Genomic DNA, 19,049 nt, shown 5'->3' on the forward strand with positions numbered 1-19,049 from the left:
ATTAGGCAATAGTTTCTTAGATATGATACCGAAAGCACAAGCAACCAAAGAAAAAGTACATAAACTGGATTCCATTAAGGTTACAATCTTATGCTTTGACATTTCAAGAAAGTGAAAAGACAATCCATAGAATGGGAGAATATATTTGCAGATCATATATTTGCAAATTAAGAAAAAATACAGAACTTTAAAAACTCAATGGATAGTGAACAGGATCCTACTTACTGCACAGGGAACTCTGCTCAGTGTTATGTGGCAGCCTGGATGGGAAAGGGAGTTTGGGGGAGAATGGATACATGTATATGTATGGCTGAGTCCCTTTGCTGTCCACGTGGAACTACCACAACATTGTTAACAGGTTATACTCCAATATAAAATAAAATGTTAAAAAAAAATTTGGAAAAAAAAAAAACAGTGAAAAGACAAATAACCAATTTTAAAATGGGCAGTTTGTCCAAAGAAAATATGCAAATGGCCAATAAATACATGAAATATGCTCAACATCATTAGTCATCAGGGAAATGCAAATCAAAACCACAATGAGATACCACTTCACACCCATTAGGATGGCTATAATAATAATAATAATAAAAACAGGCAATAACAAGTGTTGGCAAGGATGTGGAGAAACTGAAACTCTCATGCATTGCTGGTGGGAATATAAAATGGTGCAGCTGTATTAAAAACAGTTTGGCAGTTCTTCAAAAAATTAAGCATAGAGTTACCATATGATCCAGCATTTCTACTCTGAGGATTTACCCAAGATGAATCAAAAACATATGTATACACAAAGACATAGAGACAAATGTTCACAGCATCATTGCTCATAGTAGGCAAAAGGTGGAGACCATCCAATGTCCATTAACTGATAAACAAATAAACAAAATATGGCCTATCCATACAAGGCAATATTATTTGGCCATATAAAGAGATGAAATACCAATTCATACTACAACACTGATGAACCTTAAAAACATTATGCTCAGTGAAAGAAGCCAGACACAAAAGGCCACATGTCCTGTGATTCCATTTATATGAGATTTTTGGAAAGCTATAGGCAAAACCCTAGAGACAGAGAGTAGATAGTTTCAGCGAATCAAGATAATGAGGTAAATGGAAGGGATTGCTAATGGGTATGGAGTTTCTTCGGGGAGTTTCTTTTCCAGTGCTCTGGAATTAAGTAGTGGGGATGGTTCACAACTCTGTGAATATACTGAAACTGACTGAATTGTACACGTTAAAGGGTGAATTTTATTGCTTTTAAATTATGTCTCAATTTTGAAATTACTGTTATTTCTCCCAAGCACTCTACAGATTGTTCTAATAAAATATAACTTTCAAAAGAATATTTTCATATTATATTCATATTCATATATTTCATTTATATATTTTGTTCTGAAGAAAGAGACAACAGTGACTTCACAGTCAATATTCTAAATGGCATGAAATGTTACCAGTTTTAAGTGTCAGGGTAGATGGAGGAGTCCAACGGTTCTCTCATGTTACACTGTGAAGAAGAATCCCGGTTCATTGTGTCCATTCTCGTTAGCTTCGTATGGGCCCTTCTCATTTGCTGTTGTTCTTCAGTTGCTAAGGCGTGTCTGACTCTTTGCGAGTTTGACCAAATGTTTATCATTCTGCAGTTGAGGGAAGAATCCTCAGTGTTTCAATCCCAAAGCCTCTCATCTGCTCTCGTTCGTCCCCAGGTGCTGCCTTTCCCGAGCCAGGTGGTGTACAACAGAGTGGGCAAGTGTGGGAGTCGGACCGTCGTCCTGCTTCTGAGAATCTTGTCAGAGAAGCACGGATTCAATTTGGTCACGTCAGACATTCACAACAAAACCAGGCTTACTAAGAATGAACAAGTAAGTTGTCTTTGCTTCTTTTGCACAATTAGTAGGTGCCTTCCGGAACACCCTTCCACCCCTACCAAATGAATACCAGAGTTACAATATCATACTGTATTTTTGCCACGGTGTGGAAGGAAATTTAAGTTGAGGGTTCTGACAGAAGTCTGTAAACCAGGAAGTTTCCCTGAAGGGATAATTTTATTAAGACCAATGAAGGATAGAGTACATGGTCATTGTCTGTTTAGCTAAAATTAGCAATGCTTAAACCTCACATAGTTACACCACTGAGCTATAGGGAATGCTGACATCTTGGGAGCAAAAATAAGAAAACTTGATTTTAATATTTCTTCCTTTGCATTTCCTCACCCATGTCCTAAGTTTTTTTGGTTATAATAAAGAGAAAACCCTCTTTGGGCCAGGAATCTGGTTGGTTGATGGGGGCACCAGCTTCCTATTATGGTAAGTTCAGGGGATCTTGAGGTGCCAAAACAGCTCTTGGCCTATTCAGTGGTAGCAAAAGAATTACTCCACCTCCTGGGAACAAATCTACCCTAAGACGCTGACCCGTATGAGGGCCATTCGGGTGGTAGAATAGGAGTGCTGGGTTCTGCCAGGAAGCTGGGAAGACAGATTCCATTTTGTAAGCTGACACCAAAATAGGATTGATAGTCTCCATTGAGATGCTTTGTTAGTGTAGACAAGTTAGGCCTAGTGCTCTCATAATCATTTTACAGGGTTAAGTTTGTTAGCTTGGTCTCAAAAAGTTGCTTTGGTCCTCTTAGGTATTTAGAATGGGGGAAGAGTGTTATTCAGGGCAGGCTTTCCTGGTGGCTCAGTGGTAAAAAAATCTGCCTGCAATGCAGGAGACCTGGGTTCGATCCCTGGGTTGGGAAGATCCCCTGGAGGAGGAGGGCATGGCAGCCCGTTCCAGTATTCTTGCCTGGAGAATCCCCCTGGACAGAGGTGCCTGGTGGGCTGCAGTTCATTGGGAACCACAGAGTCGGACACGACTGAAGTGACTAAACAGAAGCAGCAGGATAAGTCAGGGCTCTTCAGAGACTAGTACCAGCAAGATGGAGATATATCTATCAAAAGATAAACAGATATCGATGGATAGATGGACAGTCAGACAGGAATGGAGATGTACTATGAGGAATTCACATATGCAATGATGGAGGCTGAGAAGTCCCACGCTCTGCCATCTGCCAGTTGAAGGCCCAGCAAAGCCATTGGTGAGACTGCGCTCGAGCCCGAGTGTGAAAGCCTGAGAAGCAGGTGAGCCCAAGATGTAAATCCCATGATGTAAGGGCAGGAGAATACGATATGAGATGCCTCAGCTTAGTCAGTGAAGCAGGAAAAAAAAAATCACTTCCTCCTTCTTCCACATTTTGTTCTACTCGGGCCTTCAAGGGATTGGATGAGGCCCACCCACACTGGGGATGGAAGTCTACTGAGTCCGCTGATTCAAATGCTCATCTCCTCCAGAAGCGCTCTCATAGACACGCCGGGAAATACTGCTTAACCTGGGCATCCCTTGGCCAGTCAAATTGACACATGAAATTTAACCATCACACCACTCAGTGACTAGGTAAATTTAGGGAATAAACAAGGTGCATGATTTACTAGGGTGAGACCCTAATACTATGTCTACTTCTTTCTTACACGATCTTTACCTTTCAGGCATTCCAAACCTCACACACACAGGGACTATGCAATAGCCTTCCTGTCTCTCTTGTCACAGGGAATGGTAGGACTGTTTTGAGAGTGTAAGGCTGCCAGCAGCACTTGCTATAATGTCTGCATGTTGCTATAATGTCTGTATGTTTACTGTCTTCCACAGTATAGGATCAAAATGCCCATTTCTTTGAAAACTTCCATCAAAGGGTCTCTGAGTAACAGGTCTAAATAGTCATAAAGTGAAAGTGAAGTCGCTCAGTCTTGTCGGACTCTTCGCGACCCCATGGACTGCAGCCCACCAGGCTCCTCTGTCCATGGGATTCTCCAGGCAAATGTACTGGAGTGGGTTGCCATTGCCTTCTCCAAAATAGTCATAAGCAATAAGCAAAAAAAATTTTGAGATTAGATAGCTCAGTTGGTAAAGAATCTGCCTGCAATGTGGGTGACCTGGGTTCGATCCCTCGGTTAGGAAGATCCCCTGGAGAAGGGAGAGGCTAACCACTCCAGTATCCTAGCCTGGCAAATCCCACGTGCTATACAGTCCATGGGATCACAAAGAGTCAGACACGACTGAGTAACTTTCACTTTCACTCTTTCACTTACAAGTTCTGTGGTAGGTGCTCAACAGAAAAATTATATTCGGTGACATTTTAAGATATCACATTCTATCAGTAATTTTCATGGGGTAGGTTCTCTGATTTCCTTATCTGATTGAAGAACAAATATAATTAGGGCTGGTTATGCCCTTTTTACTCCCTGAAAGAGAGCAACTATAATAAATAGCCTATACTATTGGAATGTTATTATAAATAAAAAATTTGGTTTTCTTTTGAGCCTTTCAGTCAGCTATCAGATTAGACTTAAAAGTTCCTATGTATGGAAATTATGCTCAGTTCTTAAAGCCTAACAAAGCATAGCATCTGGACTTTAGTTCCCACTGCAGAAAAGTGTAAAAACCCAGAGGGAGCAAAGTAATGAGAATATTAGACCCTAAGATGTTCAGGAAGGCCCTAGAAAAACAAGCACAAAATATGATATTTGAATACAGTCTGGAATTTTAAACAAATCAACCTACTTTGTTTCCTATGATGAACTGTAAAGGGAAGGACTTAGATTAAAAATGAAGAATAATTTACTGCTGCTGCTGCTAAGTCACTTCAGTCGTGTCCAACTCTGTGCAAGCCCATAGACGGCAGCCCACCAGGCTCCACGATCCCTGGGATTCTCCAGGCAAGAACACTGGAGTGGGTTGCCATTTCCTTCTCCAATGCATGAAAGTGAAAAGTGAAAGTGAAGTCACTCAGTTGTGTCTGACTCTTAGCGACACCATGCGAGCCCATAGACGGCAGCCCACCAGGCTCCTCTGTCCATGGGATTTTCCAGGCAAAAGTACTGGAGTGGGGTGCCATTGCCTTCTCTGGAATAATTTACTAATGGTACACAAATTGTTAAGTCTTTTAGAAAGGGTTAAAGCCAAAGTCATCCTTTCCTCTAAAACAGAGGTTAGTTCTCATCTGTTTGGAATGATTGGCTTGTCTGGAAGCCAAGGAATAGACTAGACAATCTTTTAAGGTTCTTTCCAGCCCTGTGATTCTGTGATATATTTATACAACTTCTGCCATGATCTGTGTGTAATTAGTTGAAACATTTCTGATTCCTGTGGTCAGTGTGACCTAGAATATACTTCATTACTTAGTTATTGCCGATTCCTATTAAATTATAAGGCAAGTTTTTAAAAACTTAAGGGAAAGGTATAGATACGGTAGAAAAGGCAAACAAACAATTCTGATGTTAAAACAAGCATAAGGATAGTGACAGTTGCCTCTCTGGAGCTAGCTGACTGGGCTGTGACATACAAGGGGAGCCAGGAAACGCCACGACAAGAAACCCAAGTCTGAAGTAGTTCAAGGAAGACTTGAAACCAACTGTCAAGAATGTTTAAAGAAACTTTCTTTGTTACATGCATCCTTTTTCTAAAGATTCAAAGTGCATGAAACAAGTAGAGAAAATTTTTTATTTTAACCTAATATATTCAAGAAATAATCTGTGGTGTGAATAGCTCCCTTTTCTTGGTAATTTATTGAAGGAAAGGGGAGTATGTGATTTAGGAGATGAGTTAAAATTTTATAGTCAGTGGTTCTTAACACGAAAGAATAGAACTCTGAAAATGTAGTTCCCATGGCAACATTGTTCTATAGAGTTAATGACAAGTCTGCTTTGATGCGGTACGAGTTAAATGGACTCTCGTGGGCTGGCCCGGGACTCTCTCCACCATGTCGAACATTTCTTTTATGATAGAATGTGTTCCAAGTTCCAAACTACTGACTTACAAATGAACTTTGGAAAAGTAACCACTTATGAGACTGGAGACTGGAATCATCTGTATCATTGCATCCATACACAATGCCATCTCTCTGGGCTAGAGTCAAATTCACACATACATTTCTCCCTGGAGGGTAGCTGTCATCTCTCTCACACACACACACACACACACACACACACACACACACACACACATGCACACACACGTACACACACAAACCCATCGAGTACTAGACTTTTAAAAATCTATTTCATGGAATAAGACCCTGAAGGGATTATTAAAAAGGAAAGAGAGCATGAAGACAGCAAATGTTACAACATCAATAAAAATCCCATTACATCTGCCCTTATAAGAAATAGAAATGCCTTTGAAGTTAATATTTTAGAAAACTGCCTCCACAGAAGAACATGGACAGCTGGTGCTGGCCAAATGTTGGACCTTTTGCAGGGCATATAATGGGAACTCAGGATGACATCATTTGATTTATGCTCTAAAACCAGATTTGAATCGCTTGGGCTAGTTTAGATACTTTCTTAGAAAACAGAGATCATGTACAACCTAAAAGATAAAGAACCGTTTTCCAGAAGGCAGGAGGTGTGATTTCCAAAAGACTCATACCCATCTTTGTTAATGGTCTGAGCCTATCTTTCAGAATGCTGCTCTGAGGATAATAAAAGCCAATATGTCAGAGGCATATCACAGACATAAGAAGTCAAAATGATTTCATTCCTGTTGGAGAAGGGCAAAAACTGTTGGCATATGAACCTAAAGGATGGAGAAAGCAAATACATTTCCAATTTTTATTTATACTAAAAATTTTAATTTTTATTTATTTATTTATTTATAAATATTTTTATTTATTTATACTATGTGTGTGTTCAATCACTTCAGTCGTGTCTGACTCTTTGGCTCCCCATGGACTGTAGCCCCCCAGTCTCCTCCGTCCATGGGATTCTCCAGGTAAGAATACTGGAGTGGGTTGCCATTTCCTCCTCCAGGGGATCATCCCAACCCAGGGAATGAACCTGCATCTCTTTACTGCTGAGCCACCAGGGAAGTCCATACGGAAGCTATGGAGGATTCCAGACTGAAATAGCAGCACCTGCTCTGTGCTAATCGTTTTACTATTATTTCATTTAATTTGTTTGGACCTAAAGCTAGACCAGTGAGTGCGTACGATTTCCTGTTTTATGGATGAGAAAACTAAGACAGCCAGATGAAGTCACTTTCCAAATATAATAAACTGACTGTCCATGGCACTTGGGCTTGAACTTGGGCCCTCCCGAATTCAGGAGCCACCCTCCTAATGCAGTGGATATCTGCTCTGGCTGCACAGCAGGATCTTTTTAAAACAAACAAACAAAATGTTTATTTTTTAATATATTTTTGTCTGTGCTGGGTCTTCCTTGCTGTGGACTTTTCTTTAGTTTTGGCAAGCAAGGGCTACTCTCTGTAGTGTGTGAATTTCTCTTTGCGGCAGTTTCTCTTGCTGCGGCTCCCAGGTTCTAAAGCGCAGGCTCAGTAGATGTGGTACATGGATTTAGTTGCTCTGCGGCTTGTGGGATCTTTCTGGGTCAGGGATCGAACCTGTGTCTCCTGCATGGGCAGGCAGATTCTTTACCACTGAGTCACCAGGGAACCCCCAGCACAGCCTTATGATTATGTAGTTGCTGTAGCCCTTCTCCTGGAGATTCTGGGGTAGAGTCCAGAAAAGTTTATATTTTTATTTTTTTGATCAAGCACCACAGGAGTTTCAGAGTTAAGGTTGTTGTTGTTGTTTAGTTGCTAAGTCATGTCTGACTGTTTCGTGATCTCATGGAGTATAGCTGCCAGGCTCCTCTGTCTGTGGGATTTTTCAGGCAAGAATACTGGAATGAGTTGCCATCTCCTCTTCCAGGGGTCTTCCTGATCCAGGGATTGAACTTGTGTCTTCTGCACTGGCAGGTGGATTCTTTACTACTGAGCCGCCAGGGTTAAGGATCCTTGTCAAAACCATCATATCAGCATTTCCCTAAGTGTGTTCCTGAGAAATTTAGTCTCCTAAGACACTGGGGGAAAAAAAATGAAAATATCATGACTTAAAAAGTTTGGGAAATGCTATCTCCTTGTCCCCCTCTAGGAAAGTCACAACAATATTCACATTTTAAAGACTCTGAGAATTCTTTTAATTAAAAACAAAACAAAAAAGTCGGTTTGATCAGCTTTCACCTAAAGTGTCCCAGTCTGAGTTGGCCAGGGGACTCTTTGTAGTGTTTGTGGCTCTCAATTGCATCCCACAGAACTGAGTCACAGTTCAGAGCTGGCGGACCAGCCTACACACTTCCATCAGTCATACCAGTAAAGGCTACTCTTTCACTATAAACTCCACATCTGCAGTGACTCTGTTCACTAGCCATTCAAATGGCTAAAATCTTGAAACGTATTCAAAGAACAGTGGATACAGCCCCTATGTCAGTGTGTTCTAGAGTGCCGTACCCTCTTCATCAGAAACAGAATTTCTTTATGGTGTTTTAATTTCCCTTCCCCACTGCTCTCAGCCACTGCACAGTCCATGTCTGACTGTGACTACAAATCATTGCAACTCTAGAAAAGAAAACCCACTGAAAGAAACCACATTAGACTTGGAAACCGTCTTGGGGCCACTGAGATTCCTCCCAGGCTTCCCTAAGGCAGAGTCAACTGGCCTCTGTTAAAAGGCAAAGGTTGACTCATTCATTTTTGAGGTTGGTCCCACCACTGTTGTTGTGATGAATATTCATTGAGGACCTACTGTTATTATTGTATATTGAGCATCAGACAGCATACTAGATGTTTGTACATCTCATTTTAATCCTTTAAGCAACATTATTAGGAAAGTATTATAACCCCTTTAAAAAGAAAAAAAAAAAAAACGCTCAAGAAGATGTGGGAGAATAAGAATTGAAAATGAACTGGGATCAAATCCCAAAGAACTTTGAATGTTAGGCTAAGAAGATAGAACATTATTCATGGGCAGTGGGAGGTCAGTAAAAAAATGGTTCTTAACCATCATGGGCATCAGAATATTCTCAGGAGCTTTTCACACATATTTCTAGGTCCTACTATGAAATTCTGAGTTATACTCTTAATGGTGGCGCCCAGGTATTTGTATCTTGTGGGAGAGCAGGAAACTCTCCAGGAGATGCTCAGGCACAATTCTAGTGAAGAATAATTGCAGGAAAGGCTCTAATTATTAGAAAATTTTCCTTTAATTAAAGGGAATCCTCCACTAAACAAGAAAAATTCCTCTTTCACCCGAGAATCCCTTAAACCTCTGAAGACATTTATCCCAGAAGCCTAACTGTTGCTTGAGATGTTTTGGAAAAGTCTCCTTAGAATGACCCTCAGAGTTCCCTGACCTTAGAGTAGGAGGGATGTGTCCACAGGCATCAGAGCTGCTCCAGCCGGACTTTGGAGTCAAACCAAAATTAGCTGAGTCCATCTCCACGCCACAGGGCTAAGTTCACCCAGTGCTGCAAACAAGGTCTTATCTTGGAGTCCTATAAACAAAAATCTGAGTCTGCTAGTGAAAACTCAGTGCAGAGAAAAGAGGGGGAAAGGGAGAAACCACAAGCTCTGAAAAATTAAAATGTTTTCTCCTCTGGTTCAAGCTGTAGCCACGAGATTGATTTTCTCTGTTCAGATGCAGCCTCCTTGCCTTGGTCACATCGTTGCTCCTCCTGGTGGTCGTCATCTTCATTGCAGGCATGTGTTATACTGACTCCTTAGCGAGGAGGAGCTGACGGTGGGAGGACCATCCTACCTCCTTCAAGAGGGGCTTTCTTCTTGCAGGAGGAAGAGGGAAAGGTAACCAGAGCCCACAGCCATCTTCCTGGCCTCTGAGGTTAAAGGGCCAAGGAGTTCTCCTCTGAGCTACTCCTTATTTGGCTTTGATGTGTAAAAGCATGTCTTTTCTTTAAGATGTTGTGCAAAATTATGGGACATCTAGTTGTTTCCGAGTGACACAAGAACTCAGATCAGAGTAGGGTCAATGCTCTGTCAGTTACTGCTCACAAGCATCTCCCAAGGAAGTCTTTTACTCACTAGCTGTGTTCATAGAACAGCAGGTAAAGGTTTTCTGCTCTGTCATCTCAGCCAGTTAGGTTGAAAGCAAAAGATTAAAAGCTACTGCCTGGCACATCCTCTGCATTATAAATTCTGTTTGATTCTTGCCTCTTTCTTTTAAACTTCAGCTCTATCTCATTCTCAGATGTGCTGTGATTCAACTTCTTCTTTTAGATCCATTCCATTTCAGAGTTATTTTTCATTCTTTTTATTTGTAGTATTTTAAATTCATTCCTGGCTTGTTACACTATTTTCCCACCGAGAACTTCAAAAAATATTCTCTCTGATATTTTGATGCTTTTATTTTTATTACTTTTAATGTGTTTCCATCTGTTAGAACTTTCTTTTGATTTTTCAACCCCTCACATAAAAGATAGAAAATTCATCTTTATAAACCCTCTTTAGTCTCCAGAGTTATTTTGCTAACCGACCCCTTCCTCCCATTTTAACAGGTTATATACAGATCAAAAAGCAGTGGGAATGAGGAGATTGTAGTTTAGTGATAAGCAGCAGCATTTTTGGTGTCAGATAGACTTGGGTTGAAATCCTGGCTCCACCTTCTTGTAGTGGTGAGATCATAAGCAATCTCTGCAGCTTTTCTGTGCCTCTGTTTCTTAACCCGTAAACCTTGGATGATAGTTAACGCATGGAGTCATTTAAAGATGAAATGCCAGTATGTACATAAAGAGCATCTTGATTCAGTGATAGCCTGGAAAACACTCAGAAAAGGATAGTCTGTTTTGTGTTGTTACATCCTAGATGGTGACATAGTAAAACTGTTAGCTCCATGTGACACCACGGTAATGAATGCACAAATCTGTCCCAGAAAGCCTAAATTCAGAGTCTTGGTGATAATTCTGTCTTTAGTGAACTGTACATTTCTTAACTCCAAAAATGTTTTTCTAGAGGGGGTCTGTGCATGCATGCTAAGTCACTTCTGTCATGTCCGACTCTTTGCAACCCTGTGGACTATAGCCCACCAGGCTCCTCTGTCCATGGGATTCTCTAAGCAAGATTACTGGAGTGAGGTGCCACGCCCTCCTCCGAGGGAATACCCCCCCACCCCAAGAGATCGAACCCACGTCTCTTGCATTGGCAGGTGGGTTCTTTACCAATAACACCACTCGGGAAGCCCCCCAGAGCGGGTACTTTATTGAATAAACAGTTACAGGTATGTATTCTATGTAGGCACCTGGGCTTGGCTTCTGGGGGATAAATAAAATCTGGCCACCACCCTCAAGGAGCTTTCCATCTGGTTCAAAGCCAGGACACAAACCCAGCTATAATGTAACGTAAACGGAGCATGTCCTGGGAAATTCTCGGAGTGCTGCAGGAAGTTAAAGAAGACAATGTCATCTCTAGCCAATGATGTTCAAAACGAAACCCATTTCCCCTCCCTTCTGGAGGCAGATTGCTTCCTCCTGCAGTGTTCCCATCTCCACGAATGGGTACCACCACATGTTCAGACCCCAGCCAGGACTAAGAAGGAAGCTCCACTGACCATGCCCTCTCCTTCCCTTATGCTGCCAGCTGCTACAAGTCTCAGCAGTCTCCCTCCTTAATGTACCCAAATCTCTCCATCTGTTTTCCCTTCCATGTACTTCATTCCTTGTTTCTGAAACTGTTGAGCCTTAGAGTCTCCTGGCATGCTTGTTAAAACGCAGATTGATGGGCCCCACCTCCAGAGTTTCTTCTAATTCCATAGGTGTGGAGTGAGGCCCGAGAATTTGTGTTCTTATTAAACACATGTCCTGGGCTTCCCTGGAGTCTCAGTGGTGAGAATCTCCTTGCCAATGCAGAAGACACGAGTTCGATCCCTGGGTCAGGAAGATTCTCTGGGGAAGGAATGGCAACCCACTCCAGTATTCTTGCCTGGGCGAGCACATGGACAGAGGAGCCTGGCAGACTACTGTCCATAGGGTCACAAAGGAGTCAGACACGACTTAGGGACTAAACAACATAAGCAGATGTCCAGGTGATACTGATGTAGCTGGTATGGGAACCACACTGAGAAGTGATGAGTCCATGCCCTCATCATTTCCTGTTGAGGTTATTTCTGTCTTCCTCACTAAACCTTCTGCTTCTTCACATTCTTCACCTGACCTTAGATCTGAGAGAAGAAAAAAAAAAAATCCTTTCTGGCTGTGGATCGCCCAGAGGATAAATGTCGAAATCCTTCATGAGACCAGCAAGGCCCTCAGTTACCCAATTCCTCCCTTCCTCTCTAGCCTTGTCTACTGCCTTGCTGATTCCATGCCTGCCCGCCTGGCAGTTTTAGTAGCCAAGTCATTTTTGTGTTTTGTGCTTTGCATCTGCTGGTCACTCTGTCTGCCATACTGTGAGTCCCTTTCTTCTCTTACTGACTCCTGTGTATCCTTGGAAACCGCTGAGAAACACCTCCACACAGAAGCATTACCTGTCCATCTGCAGGTCAGGACAGGCATCCCACCTCCTTGCTTTCTACCCCATGATCATTATCACATGATGATACCTGCCTGCTCATCCACTTCTTCCACAAGTCTCTGAGCTTCCTGAGAGCAAGAACCAAATCTTTTATCTTTAAAGCCACAATCCAGAGTGGCACCTGGCTTGACATAGTTGAAAATCAATGGTTGTTGAATGAAAGGAGAACTTCAGGAAGGCTACCTGGAGGAGGCAAGCATTTTAGCTAGTGGTAAAGAGTGATAAGAATTTGGACATGCAGAGAGAAGAGGAAGAACATTCTAGAAGAAGAATCTTGAGCCTGAGTTTGGACATGGTCAGTCTTGGACATGGTGTATGGAAGGAATATGGAGGAGTCTAGTTTGGCTGGCTATAGGATGTGGGATCTTGAGAGTCAATTGAGGGAGATAGTAAAGATAAAATTAACTTGACTCAGCAAGGGAATTGAATATGGGAGTCCAGGAAAGACCCAAATCAAATGTGAGGTGGAGAGAACCATTAACTGGAAAGGAGTAAAGATGGATGAGGATCAAGAGTGTGGTTTTGGCCAGGGTAGATTTGGGGATACCATTAGGACACATTCCACTGTCTTGTCTTTCTATGTCTTCCCATTGATTTTATTCAGGTTTTGATCTCCAGGGCTTGGTAAGCACCCAATATAAATGCTGAATGAATGAATGAATTCAGTGGAATCAAAATAAAGGCTAGCAGTGGTCCTGCATGAGCCAAGACAAAGGAGAGTTAGTTTCTGTGATAATTTTAAGTAATGTCCTTGCCATTCACACAGATAAGATTCAGGTGAGAGAAAGGTAGGCTGCTGGCAGCGTTGAGAAAACCAGGGGGGAACTCAGGTGATGGCCAGCAGGCGCTCAGGAGACGGTTGCTTGTCACTCGAAATGGGGAAGGGTCGCATTTGTGAGGGCTTCCCAGGGGGCGCTAGTGATAAAGAACCCGCCGGTCAGTGCAGCAGATCTAAGAGACGCAGGTTTGATCCCTAGGTCGGGAGGATCCCCTGGAGGAAGGCATGGCAACCCACCGCAGTATTTTTGCCTGGAGAATCCTGTGGACAGAGGAGCCTAGCGAGCTACAGTCCATAGGGACGCCAAGAGTCAGAGATGACTGAAGCGACTTAGCATGCACAGCGTTTGTGAAGATGGTCAAATGACACCATCTTCACAAACCGTGAACACGATGCTGTGGACTGAAGATTGTGCTACTTCATGTGGATTTTCCTATCTCGTGTGCAGGACAAAATTCATGGGAGCAGCTGAAATGTACAGTCTGACTACCCTATACTAAAGCGATAAATCCAAGCATTAGTAACTTTTATTCTCTATTTAAAGAGATGTCTAGAAAGAGTTATGCATTGTCATCACTAATCCATTTTTCCTCGTGAAATAGACAGCTTTATGACTATTATGACACTGTTCTCAAAATCTAACCACTACTGTTCTTCCCTTAAATTTAACACATTGACATGTGTTTAGAGAATGTAATATAATGTTGAATATATGAAGGGAACAGGTTTTCTTCTGACCCATTTTTCCAGTCTTGTGTAATCCTAGAGGGCTTTCTCATATTACTCTTATGTGTACAGAGAAATAGCTGAAGAAAAATAATCTAAAGATTAAGGCATTGAATGGTCACTATTTTAAACATACACACAGTTACGCTTCTAAGCAGACAACCTCGGCAATCAGTTACCTTCGGCTGTGCTTCCAAATCAGTAATTCTGCTGGTAGATCTATCAAAAATCAAAATTCATAATGTGAAAGAAGCTGGAAGTTTTATTAACCAAAAACAAGAGCTGGGGCATGCAGGGGGGTTGTAAAGGATAAACAGAAGATAAAGAGGCAGGATTCAATTTCCTTTTACATGCAAGCTTGGGGACAGGCAGACCATTATTCACCCATGCCTGCCACTGACGAACAGAAGCCCTGGGTTATGAACTGCAAGTCATCTGCTTTTAAAATTCAATTTCATTTCTTCAAACAGTCGTTGTGAGCACGAATATCTAATGAAACGGTTTAGGCCACAACGTCCTAGTGTAACCATCTGTAAGTCATGGACTCGTTGGAATTAATTCATTTAACAAATATTTATGGAGCATTTCCGTGTGTGTCAGCTCTGAGCTAGACAGGAGGGAACAAGGCAGACCAGGTTTCCGTCACGCTTGAGACAAACCTAGAGTTCCAGACTCCGATTTTATTGTTGTTGCTACTATAGTTAACACATGAATGACCGTTTTTGTTTCCAGTTTTCAACTAGAGCTATTTCATAAAATATGAAGTGCTGCCCTTCTGATGTCTGTCCAAAGTAGCAATTTCCAATGTGCTTCTTAAAAATTCCAGAGTGTCAGCTTTGATGGGGCAAATAAGAAAATCTAAGGAAAGTGGAATTCAGGAAGTCAGGGAGTCATAAGAATGCTTGGAATTTCTAACAGATTTTACTAAACATTTTCTGCATCATGACATGTTCCAGAAGACTGTAAATGTTAGTTTGTACAAATTAAAACTACTTTTTGCCTTGCTGATAACTGCAAATAAATAATTCAGATGACCACCCACCAAAACCTGAGAACATTTTTTGGGGAGTGGGGGGGGTGTTACGTGCTCCCTCTGAAATACTTGCTTTGTAAATTTTATAATCAAAGGGAAAAATAATGAGATAGTGCCTCAGTTTATTTCTACTTTTCAATTCTGCAGAAATAGTTTCAAATGCTTCTGTATTTCCCAGTAAGATCATTATAGAAATGTAAACTAAGCATTAACCTTTGTCTTGATTTGACTTTAAAGGAGAGGATTAAAGGCATTTTCTTACTTGCATTTCAGAACAGCAACACACTGACTTCTCCAGTTAAAATTACTTAAACTGTCACTTTTATTTCATGATGGCAATTAACTAAATTAAATTCAGGATTGCATATTGCAAGAGCTTCTTTATTTTATTTAGTAAGGAGCCTTATGTAAAGTTCATAAATGTTGCACAAAGCATAGCTGTTTAGCCTCGGTTCAAGAAGTAGTAAGTAAGGAAAGAAAGAGTTGGGGAGATAACCTTTAGCTTAATATAGCTTGGTAAATTAAATCCTATATATGCTAATTTTGTACTTTTTTTTAATAGATGGAACTGATTAAAAATATAAGTACTGCCGAACAGCCCTATTTATTCACCCGACATGTTCATTTCCTCAACTTCTCAAGGTAAGATATTTTCTAGTTTAATGGTTCTTTCATTTCTTTTGGGTACTTTGTCTCCTTCTAACAAACAATTACTTTAATATCTACCTTCCTTTCCAAGGTAGTGTAATTGCCCTTCAAAAGGCATTTTTAATCCATTTATTTTTTTCAGTAGAGGGGTCAAAATTTGAAATATTTGGTCAAAAGCTTCATTTCTTTCTAAAAATACTGCTCTTAAGTCTTGTGAAAACTTGAAATTATTTTTAATGAGAAGCCACTTGACCTTATAGTTCTCTAAAAAAAAAAGCTTTGTATTGGAACGAAATAGACAAGAGATGAATATTTTAGCAGATATATTTCATTGCACATTTTTATACAACCTGCACCCACACAGGACTCTGGGAATAACATAGAGGTGGAATTATGTGTATTTTGTGTGTGCTGTGCATATGTTTAGTTGCTAAGACATGCCTGACTCTTTGCAACCCCATGGAGTGTAGCCTGCCAGGCTCCTCTGTCCATGGGATTTTTCAGGCAAGCATACTAGGTTGCCATTTCCTCCTCCAAGGGGTCTTCCTGACTCTAGGATTGAGCCCATGTCTCCTGTGTCTCCTGCAATGCAGGCAGATTCTTTACCCGCTGAGCCATCATGAAGCTAGGCCCAGCCTCTTTCTCTGCATTTTGAACACTCCATTTCATTTCTCTGAACCTTGCATGTTTGATGTTGGTGGGTATTTTAGAAATCTGTGCTTTTTTCCTCTTCACCTGCAAGGACCTTTTGATAATAGTGTAAACCTCACATTTATGTGTTTTGATACTCTGTTAAATTGCTAGCTGCACGTTCGGGGCATTTTCTTCCCCAGGGATACCTTAGCACAGGTTTCTTGTCACTGTACTTTACTGTAGCTCTCGGATTCCTCCCCTAAGGCGGGCTGAGCTCACAGTTGAGGCTGCCAGAGCACGAGGTCCCGGGGCCAATCTGCTGACTAGCCCTGGACCCTGGGCTTCCCCCATCAGCCATCTGACCAGCCCTTTCCTCACTGCTTTTCCCATGGGGATAACAGGACCTCACAGGCTCACAGAAGAATCCTATCTGTGCTGACCTCATGGCCCCGAGGGCCAGCAACCAGGGAGGCCTGAGTTTGCATTGGGCAGCACTTTGGCTGCCCTGCCCCAGGAAGCCTAACAGTCTGCAGGGCTGGGAGAAGAGTTTAGCCTTCAAAGAACTTTCCTGCTGTGCAGCGAGCCTTGTGCAAATGAAGTGTAAAGAGACTGAGATTCAGTAAAGCGAGTTACTAAGCAGCAAAGAGGAGTTGCTGCCTTACCTTTGAAAGCAAGTCTCCCTTGAAGTGCCCCAGCCTCTCTGATACCCAGAGTTCTCTGGGCTGGTGAACAGGTGAAGAGGAAAACATCTGCAGATTATCCTGGATTATCCTCAGTGGCCGGAATCGGGGGGTGGGGGTGTGTGTACCGCGTCCACAAGAGCTGTGTCTCCAACCACATTTCTAAAGTGGTTTGTCCGGGGTATGTGCCTGACTCCCACTTCCCTGGGACCAAGAACATATAATTAGACATAATTAGATAACGAGGACTGGGTAGCTATTTTGGGCCATGTGTTTTACGACTTGTAGACAGCACAGCACGGCCCCTCTGACCCCTTGATCCTCTCATTCACTTCCTTCCTTCCTTCTCTCTGTGTCACCCCTGACGTCCTCATTCATTATTCTTTCTTCCTCTTTTTACAACTTTTATTGGACTATAGTTGATTTACAGAGCCGTGTTAATTTCTGCTGGACAGCGAAGTGAATCAGTTACACATATACCCAGTCTTTTTAGATTCTTTTCCCATGTAGGCCATGACAGAGGATTGAGTAGAATTTCCTGTGCTCCAAGTCCTTATTCAGTTCAGTTCAGTTCAGTCGCTCAGTCGTGTCCGACTCTTTGGGACCCCATGAATTGCAGCACGCCAGGCCTCCCTGTCCATCACCAACTCCCGGAGATCACCCAAACTCATATGCATCAAGTCGGTGATGCCATCCAACCATCTCATCCTCTCTTGTCCCCTTCTCCTCCTGCCCCCAATTCCTCCCAGCATCAGAGTCTTTTCCAATGAGTCAACTCTTCGCATGAGGTGGCCAAAGTATTGGAGTTAGGTCCTTATTAGTTATCTGTTTTATATATACTAGTGTGCATATGTGGAGAAGGCAATGGCACCCCACTTCAGTACTCTTGCTTGGAAAATCCCATGGATGGAGGAGCCTGGTAGGCTGTAGTCCATGGGGTCGCTAAGAGTTGGACATGACTGAGCAACTTCACTTTCACTTTTCACTTTCATGCATTGGAGAAGGAAATGGCAACCCACTCCAGTGTTCTTGCCTGGAGAATCCCAGGGACTGGGGAGCCTGGTGGGCTGACGTCTATGGGGTTGCACAGAGTTGGACACGACTGAAGCGACTTAGCAGCAGTATGCATATGTCAATCCCAGTCACTCAGTTTATCCCCCCCATAACCCATTAACCATAAGTTTGTCAAACCTCGTTCATTTACTCCTCTTGCTTCCAGGGCAAATCTTTACAACCAAAACAAATTGCAATGCAACAAGTTTTCATAGTTAACTCACGATATTATAGCACTCTAATTAATACACCAACACCAGTACCTTAATTGGATCAGCAGAGCTGGGCACAGTATGCTACTGCTAAGTCACTTCAGTGTCCTCCTGCGCAGGCAGGAGGATTCTTTACCACTGCGCCACCTGGAGGCAGCCTCACCGTGTCTCTAATGTAACACTTTCAGGTCAGGGCACTGCTCTGGCTGATTTCTCCTCCCTCCATCCCATTGTGTTCAATTAAACACATACATATTGAGGACCCTGCAGTAGGACGGGGGCTTCTACCGGGAACAAGAAATGTTGTCCTTGGGACTTCCCTGATGGTCCAGTGGCTGAGTCTCCACACTCCCAATGCAGGGAGCCCGGGTTCGATCCCTGGTCAGGGAACACCACCACATCCTGCAACTAAGAGATCCCCTGGTGGTGGTTTAGTCACTAGGTCATGTCTGACTCTGCGACCCCATGGACTGTAGCTAGCCAGGCTCCTCTGTCCATGGAATTCTCCAGGCAAGAATACTGATGAGTGGGTTGCCATTTCCTTCTCCAGGGGATCTTCCCGACCCAGGGATTGAACCTGTGTCTCCTGCAATGGCAGGTGGATTCTTCACCACCGAGCCACTGGGGAAGCCCCAAGAGTCGGCATGCAGCAACTGAGACCCAGCACAACCAAATAGATAAATAAATCTTAACAACATAGAAAAGAAAAGAAATGTTGTCCTTGCCTTCAGGGAACTGCAAGTTCTTCTATTAGGGAAGGACTGGCGTGAAGTATGACGAGCTTTAGGAGAAAGAATCACTGGGTGTTCCCAGGGGAAGTGGGAGGAGCAGGAGCCACTGCCGATGTGCCGGACAAACGAAGGGGTGGGGTGTTGGCAGCCCGGGGACCAGCA

The 19,049-nt window shown here is 42.6% G+C and overlaps 1 protein-coding gene across 1 annotated transcript in view; it reads left to right on the top strand.

The window, feature by feature from the left end:
• UST (uronyl 2-sulfotransferase) overlaps positions 1 to 19,049 on the top strand; it is a 316,888-nt gene that overhangs the window by 195,524 nt on the left and 102,315 nt on the right. Inside the window, exons 3-4 of the mRNA XM_018053327.1 lie at positions 1,707 to 1,862; positions 15,493 to 15,572. Coding sequence (XP_017908816.1) covers positions 1,707 to 1,862; positions 15,493 to 15,572 — 236 coding nt within the window. The remainder of the gene's footprint in view (positions 1 to 1,706; positions 1,863 to 15,492; positions 15,573 to 19,049) is intronic.

This window comes from Capra hircus, chromosome 9, assembly GCF_001704415.2.
Source record: "Capra hircus breed San Clemente chromosome 9, ASM170441v1, whole genome shotgun sequence".
Lineage (NCBI taxonomy): Eukaryota > Metazoa > Chordata > Mammalia > Artiodactyla > Bovidae > Capra > Capra hircus.